This window comes from Furipterus horrens, unplaced genomic scaffold (genome assembly GCF_987537825.1).
Source record: "Furipterus horrens unplaced genomic scaffold, mFurHor1.1.pri manual_scaffold_3, whole genome shotgun sequence".
Classification (NCBI taxonomy): Eukaryota; Metazoa; Chordata; class Mammalia; order Chiroptera; family Furipteridae; genus Furipterus; species Furipterus horrens.
Window position 1 is genome coordinate 209034748 of NW_028327173.1, and position 7928 is coordinate 209042675.

Sequence of the window (7928 nt, forward strand, 5' to 3'; positions counted from 1 at the left end):
TTCTAGAATCCATCATCTGTATACAGTACTATGTGGTCAACTGCCCCAAGTCCCGTCTCCTTCCGTCACTTACGCCCCTGTATATTCCTTTTTAACCACTGGGTAGTACTCCATTTCATGGACATGCCACTTTCACTCGGTCCTTTCATCAGATGACGGACACTTGGAATGAGTCTGTCTCTTGGCCGCTGTGAGTGACGCTGCTATGAACAGTCATTATATGTACGTTTTGTAGGCATTCGTTTTAATTCATCTTGGGAAATTCCCAGGTGTGGAATTGGCGGATCGTGTGGTAAACTTGCTTAACATCTTATGGAAATGCCCAACTGCTTTCCAAAGTGGCGGCGCCATTTTCCACCTGCCCCGGCAGCGTGTCTGTTCCGACCTCTCCACGCCCTGCCCCCCGCCTGTGCAGTCCGTCTGTTCTATTAGCGCCCGCCCTGGACAGGCGCAGACGTGTCTCGTGCGGCCTTAGGTGCCTCTCTGTAAAGGCTGTCAGACGTGGGGGGGGGGGGGCGTCTTTTCACGTCTCTCTGTGTCTTCTTGGATGAAATAACACATCCAGATACTTTGCCCATTTTTAATTGGGTTTTACTACTGAGTTGTAAGAATGCTTTCCGTATTCTGTATATAAGCTCTTTATCAGATACATGATTTGCAAATATTTTCTCTCCGTGTATGACTCGTCTTTTCATTTTCTTAGTGGGCTCTTCTGAAGTAGAGGCTTTAATTTGGATGAAGTCCAGCTTATCAATTTTTCCTTTTATGGATCATGCTTGGGGAGTCAGAGTCAAGGTCACGAAGATTTTCTCCTGTGCTTTCTTTTAGAAAGTTACTGTTTTAGCCATTGCATGTAGGTCTGTGATCCATGTTGAGTTAATGCTTGTGTAGGGTGAGGGGTAAAGAGTCCAAGTTTATTTATTCTGCATATAGATATCCAGCTGTTCCAGCAGCATTTGTTGAAAATACAATTCTTTTCCTGTTGGACTATCTTGACATATTTGTCAAAAATCTATTAACAATAAATATAAAGGTTTATTTCAAGAATCGCAGTTCTGTCTCATTCACCTGTATATTTATCCAGGTACCAATACTACAGTTTTGAGTATTGGAATTTTAGAGTAACTTTTGAAATTGAATAGTGTAATTACTCCAACTTTGTTGTTCTTTTTCAAAATTGCTTAGCTATTTTAGGTCCTTATCATTTTTATAAACATCTTAGAATTAGCTTGTCAAGTTCTAATTTTAAAAACCTACCAAGAGTTTAATATGTTGAACTTACAGATCAGTATAGGGAGAGTTGCTCTCTTTGCAAGACTGAGTCTTGTCATGCTTAAACATAGACTGTGTCTCCATTTATTTAGATCTTTGATTTTATGAGCAACGTTTTATAGTTTTCTGTGCATGAGTCTTACACTTCCTTAGTTAAATTTTTTCCTGCATTGTTTTTTATGCCATTGTGAATGAAGTTTTTTTCATTTTAGTTTCAGAATGTTGACTTTTAGTTTAGAAAAATTAAATTTATTTGTTTGCACATGGATCTTATATCTGTGACCTTTCTAAACCCTTTTTTATTAGTTTTAGTAGTTTTTCTGTGTGTCCCATTCTTGGGTTTTCTCCATTATGGGAGCATGTCCTCGGCAGATAAAGACAGTCCCACTCTTCCTTGTGAATCTGCATGCCTTTATTTTCCCTCACTGTGTTTGCTGGGACCTCCAAAGCGATGAAGAACAAAAGTGGCGAAGTGGGTCCTTGCCTCGCCCCCAGTCTTAGGGGGGAATCGGCCGTTTATTGTTTAGTATGATGTTAGATGCCCCTTTTCCTGATGAGGAAGTGCCCTTCTGTGCCACCTTTGGTTGGGGTTCATCATGAATGGGTATGAGAACATGTCAAGTGCTTTTTTCTGTATCTATCAAGTAGACATGTGGTTTTCTTTATTGATATGGTGTCTTACACTAATGTTCAGATGCTAAGCCATCTTTGCGTTCCTGGTGTAACTCTCACGTGGTCACGTCTAATCCTTTTTATGTATTGCCGAGTTCTATTTGTTAATATTCTGTTGAGGGTTTCTGCCTCTGTGTTTCTGAGGGACATTTGTCTACGGTTTTCTTGTGCTGGTTTTGCTTAGTGATGAGGCTGCTGCTGGGTGCAGAGGAAGCTGGAAAATGGTCCTTCTTTGCTCATTTTCTGAAAGCATTTATAGAGGGTTAGGGTTGCTTCTTTTTAAATATTGGATAGAGTTCATGTGAATTCGGTGGGCCAGCAGGGCTTTTCTTTGTGGGAAGGTTTTTAATTCCTGATTCGATTTCTTTGCGTATTATAGGTCTCTTCAAATCTTTGATTTCTGCTGAAGTCAGTTCTGGTAATTTTTCCACTACCTCTAAGTTGTCTGATTTATTGGGATAAAATTGTTCATAACATTTGTTTGTGATCCTTTTAATTGTTGTGAGTTTGGTCATGAAGTCCTCGTTTTTATTCTTGATTCTGATATCTTGCGTCTTCTCTCTTTCTTGGTCATTCTAAAGATCTGTCCATTTTGTTGATCTTTTATAGAATCAGGTCAGGGGGCGGGCAGTGTGCCCAGAGGGGAGGCGGGCAGGGCCTTACCAGCCGGGGAGGGGCCGCGTCAGAGGCCTGAGAGACCCTGGAGCACAGCAAGGGACCGTGTGGCCACTTCCTACAGGGCCTCGCAGACCCCGCTCAGGACCCGAGTCTCAACCCCTTCACGGTGGGGACGGCTAGGGGAGGGTTTTATAAGGGGAAGAATCTGGTCTGGTGCGATTTCAAAACGTAGCTCTGCAAGTGTTATAGGAGTCATTCAAAAGCAAAGTTTCTCTTTGAAATAATTCATTCATCTGGCTATTTTTTCCTAAATCTGCGGCGGCAACTGGCATTATCCCTCGTAAAGGATCAAATGTTTATTTTTGGCAATTGAAATGCAACGTGTCATATCTTTGTAGATGGAAACTTCTTAGCAATAGGCTCCCATGACAACTGTATCTATATCTACGGGGTCGGTGACAGCGGGAAGAAGTACACGCGCATTGGCAGATGCTCGGTGAGCGAACTTCCTCCCCGCGGACGGGTCTGTGGCGGCTGCTCGTGCCGGCGGCGTGTGGGTCAGGAGCTGGCCGGGCCGGGAGGCTCAGACGACCTGTCTCTCCCCAGGGTCACTCCAGCTTCATTACGCACCTGGACTGGTCTGTGAACTCGCAGTTCCTCGTGTCGAATTCTGGAGACTATGAAATCCTCTACTGTGAGTAGCACCAGGAGCGCGTTTACTCTGAGACCAGGTGGGGCCTCCTGCGAAAACCCACTTCTCGTATGACCTGGGCCTCAGCTCTGTCCTCGGTGACACGGAGCAGGCAGGGGCTGGACAGGCCCTCGCATCCTTCCCAACGCTGGGCCGACCTGGGCCCCAGGGGAGGAGGAGGCCACGCGCTGCAGAGAGGCTGGAGGGGGGCTGCTGTGGCAGAAGACAGTGGGGTCACAGCTGTCACAGCACGAGGGGCCCTCTGGGGACATCATCCCAACTGGGCCGACAAGTCGCTCCCGTCCGGGTGGACAGCAGCCCCCTGGGGCCCATCCTCCTTCTCTCCCAACCCCTCTGGCAGTGTCTGTGCCTAGGAACAGTGGGGACGGCAATGCCTGCCACACAGAGCACACAGAACATGCCACGCTCTGCTTCTGCACGGGCGCCGGAGGGCCGGGGCTGCACCCACCAGGAGGCACTGCGGAGCCTCCCATGCGCCTCCTCAGTGAGCCGCAGCGCGCGCAGGCTCATCCCGTTTTGTGGACAAGGACGTTGGGGCCCAGAAACGAAGCCACAGACATCGGGAGCCAGTTGGGGGGGGGGGGGCGGTGGTCCACCCACTTATTGAAGAGCCCAGGGCAAGCAGGGCAGCGGGTAGTGGAGGAAAAGCAGGAAGTACCTGCGCCAGGACCACACCTCCCTCCAGCAGGACGGGCCGCCCGTGACCGCCCCTCCCTGCCCTCTCCAAGGCCCTGCCTGATCCAGGGCAGACACAGAGGGAAGGTTTGCCGGGCCGGGCTCTGAGTCTAGACTCCCTCACGTGGGGAACAAGCAAATCACCCGGGTGGCCGTAGACACTTGGTCTGTCTGGTTTCTGTAAGCTTCCGTAAGCTTGGCATAAAGGGATTGGGGGGGAGGGGGTATCCACGCACGTGTGACTGTGAGAAAGGGAGCCTGGGTTGTGTTGAGGGTCTCCTGGGGGACACTGAGCAGGTGGAGGCTTAGGAGCCAGAAGTGGTCAAAGAAAAGAGAAACCAGGTGGGTGGAAACAGACCAGGAGAGGAAGATGGGGGGAAAGTGAAGACGAGGGCCTCGGGGCTGGGCCCAGTGCCGCTGGGACCTCTGGGTCGGGGCGTGGGCCATGCCCCTGTCCTGAGGGCTCTGCAGCAGATGAGGCTGTGAGGGCCCAGCCCTTCCCCGGGAGGGGGGGGCACCTCCACTCAGAAGTCACCAGACCCGCTTTTGCTTTGTCCAGGGGTCCCCTCCGCTTGTAAGCAAGTCGTCAGCGTGGAAACTACGAGAGACATCGAATGGGCCACGCACACCTGCACTTTGGGATTCCACGTCTTTGGTAAGTTTCTGCAGCTTTCTCGCGGCTCAGCTGGAAGATACATCTGCTTTTAGAGTATTTCTCCAACAGTTGGGAAGCCTTGTGGTCACTGGCTTTGTCAAAGTGCTGAGCTGCTGCGTGATGTCCACAGGACACACTCCCTGCAGCGCTGGGGGGCCAGGCGCCAAGAGCTGGGGCAGGGGCTTGAACCCTCTTCTCTTGTGTGAAATGGTCCTGGGATCATTTTCTGGAATCTTCTCACATGAGGTTGTGGTAGACTTCCTAGATAGAAGGCAATCTTAGTCAGCACACGTATTATTTGTTAGCATTATTACTGCGTCTTTTGGGTCCTTAAACTAAAATTTTCACTTCTTTCAAAGTTTATGTTAGGAATGTATTCAAAAATGATCTACAATAAATTGCTAAAGTGTAGTAGGGGAGCGCAGCATTTATCATCTCTTTCTGTAAGACCATAGGTCAATAATTTGATCAGAATTTCACAAATCTCCTTAGAGCTGGCGTTTCATCCTTTTCTGGTATTAAAGGCTAGGACCCCTGGGCTTACTCCAGAACGTCCAGTTGAGAAACTGATGCACATACCACTCTCAGATCCAAAGTTGCTGGGGCCAAAAGGGATTCCTGGAGCAATGGTCAGGAGACACCGCCTCCCGACCCGGCTCCATGCCCGCTGGGCGCAGGGCTCCAGGGCAGAGCTGGAGACCCAACACCTGCCAGCGGCATGAAGCAAGCAGCAGCCACCAAGAGCTGATACCAAGAAATGCCTGAAAGGCACACTCAGATCCAGGGTTGAAAAGTTCTTTGGAGAGACTCTCCTATGTAAAGAGTTACCCAGAAAAAAAGACAAGTTAGGAAACTACACGCATGAGGACTCCTCAGCTTCCCAGCAGACACTCTGGCACAAAGGAGAGGCACTGTGTCCAGAACCAGGTTTCTGGTGCGCTTTCTGCTGTCTTGTCAGGGAGGGACCCCAAAGGGCGGGGGCCCAGCAAGCGTGTCGTGGCTGCTGCCGGGCAGCAGACCCAGGCTGAGCTTTGAAGGGGCTCCCGGAGCAGGAGAGGCCGGGAGTATCGGGGAGCACTCTCTCGGCCCTGGTTTCTAAGCCGGCACATGGGCAGTTTTATTTTGGTCAGAGCTTATTGCAGGCCTCGCGCGGTGCCGCCCCGTGTCTCTGGCATTCCCAGCGCTCTGTCTGTGGCCTCTGCTCTAGGGGTGTGGCCGGAAGGCTCGGACGGGACCGACATCAATGCCGTCTGTCGGGCCCACGATAGAAGACTGCTGTCCACGGGCGACGACTTCGGCAAAGTGCACCTCTTCTCCTACCCCTGCTCACAGTTCAGGGTAAGGGCCGGCCTTCGTGGCTCTCACCCCTCCTGGTGACGCGCGTCTGTCCTGACCAGCAGTCCGGCAATTAAATAAAAGGCGTGTGTGCGGACGCCACCAGTCACAGGTGCAGACGCGACCCTAGAGCACTTTCGGGGCTCCCCACCGCCCCCCAGGAAACCCCAACCCTGCAAAGCCCTTAGACCTGGCTCCCCTACCTCTGTGGCTTCCTCCGGGGGCCCCACCCCTCTCCCCTGTGCCCCAGCCCCACGGCACTGAGGCAGCACCCAAGCCTGGCGCCCCCTCCCGGTCCTTCCCCTTCCTGACCCTCCTTCTGCAGGACACCCTCCCCCTCCCCCCACCCGGGCGTGTCTGGGACTGAGCACACCCCCCAGGGCAGTCACTCGTCTGCCCCTGGCCAGACCTGCGCACAGAGCGCTGCACGCCCGGGAGCGGCCGGGGCGGGGAGAGGGGAGGAGAGCCAGGACGGCGCAGCTTCCCCGCCCCTCCGGCTGCGGCTCTGCTCTGCGCTCAGCCTCCGCCATGTCTCCTTCCCAGGCCCCCAGCCACGTGTACAGTGGGCACAGCAGTCATGTCACCAACGTCGACTTCCTCTGCGACGACAGCCACCTCATCTCCACGGGCGGCAAAGACACAAGCATCATGCAGTGGCGGGTCATTTAGCGCCGCGGGAACCGCGGGAGCAGAACGGCCCGGAGGCTCGGACCCGGTGACTCGGTCACTGTGATTTCTGTGCTGTTTGCAAAGTTGTCGTGAGCTCAGGAAAACCACCCCTTATACTTACCGGTTCCCTTAGCCTAGCGGGTCAGCGCACGCCCCACCGGGTCAGCGGTCCAGGTTTCTCTGTCGTACAATAAATAAAACACATTTCGTGTAAAATGCCAAGGTTTACAATACAGTGACATCAGCACACGGACTGGTGTCCCCTTCCTACCTTTTCTATGAACTCTGAAATCGGTCACAGAATGCCTTTTCAAATTCTGTATGTAGGCTCGCCCCTCTCCCCACGGAGCTCGCGAAGCCACATATTTATGATGATAACGAGGTACTGAACCATGATCACTGATGATTGATTGGCCCTGAAGGGAGGAACTGCTTGGGTGGAGGACTGAGGGCACAGCCGAGTCAGGAAGGGCCGCTGTGACCCTACCTGGTTGTGTTGCCTACGGGTGCGTTCAGCTCTCGCTCTGGCAGGCTGGTGGGAAGGGGGCAGATCCCTGTTTCCGCAGGGGACACAAGCCTTTCCGAGCTTCCGTCACCTGCCTAGCCCCCTGTGCTCAGCTGCGGGACACCCTGTGGGCAGCGCCCCCTCAGGTCCCCGGTCACGTGTCCCTGAACAGACATTCGGCCACCTTCCTCTGTATATTAATTGGCATGATATGGTATTGTACTTGCATAGGATTTTAGCGATTCATAATAAATATGTAAGGCTAGGCTTTACTATTTTATGCTTACGGACATTGTATATTTGTATTTTAAGACCAAGTAGACCAAGTCAAAAAGATACCACAGACCCGCAGCGGGGAGAGGTCGGGAAGGCCGCGCCAGGCGCCCAGGGCAGCCTCCCGTCCTGCCTTCTGCGCGCAGGCGGCTCGTCCCGCCGTGACGTGAGACTGTGTTCTGATGAGGAAGACGCAGGTGTCGAGAAGGCCTTATCCATTTTGATTGTGTGACAGACTGAAATGTATTGTTTACATTGGGGAGTGTATCTCAGATTTTAAAATAGAAGAGTAATAAACAGACTTAAAAACAAATAGTAAGATTTTTTACTTGTGCCAGGCAAGTAAGTGAATTGAACTACCTGAACTTGAGGGCCCTGGTTGCTCCGAGAGCCAGTTCAGTGCAAGGCCAAGCAGCGTCTCCATGACAACGCCAGGCTTCTGCAGGGCCAGGGCACCCGTAACCTGTGTATTAAAGGTGGTTCTGTTCGTATGTATCTTACTGAATACATTCTGTAATGAAATAAAATCTGAAAAGCTGATT

At 51.8% G+C, this 7928-nt stretch overlaps 1 protein-coding gene across 5 annotated transcripts in view; it reads left to right on the forward strand.

Annotated features, from left to right (window-relative positions):
• EML1 (EMAP like 1) overlaps positions 1–7583 on the forward strand; it is a 139459-nt gene extending 131876 nt beyond the window's left edge. For all 5 annotated transcript variants that reach the window (XM_090271384.1, XM_090271383.1, XM_090271385.1 and 2 more), the window contains 5 exons: positions 2961–3058; positions 3169–3256; positions 4509–4604; positions 5812–5942; positions 6483–7583. In XM_090271384.1, the coding sequence (XP_090127510.1) occupies positions 2961–3058; positions 3169–3256; positions 4509–4604; positions 5812–5942; positions 6483–6608 (539 nt within the window). In that variant the 3' untranslated portion in view covers positions 6609–7583. The remainder of the gene's footprint in view (positions 1–2960; positions 3059–3168; positions 3257–4508; positions 4605–5811; positions 5943–6482) is intronic.
• The last annotated feature ends 345 nt before the right edge of the window (positions 7584–7928 follow it).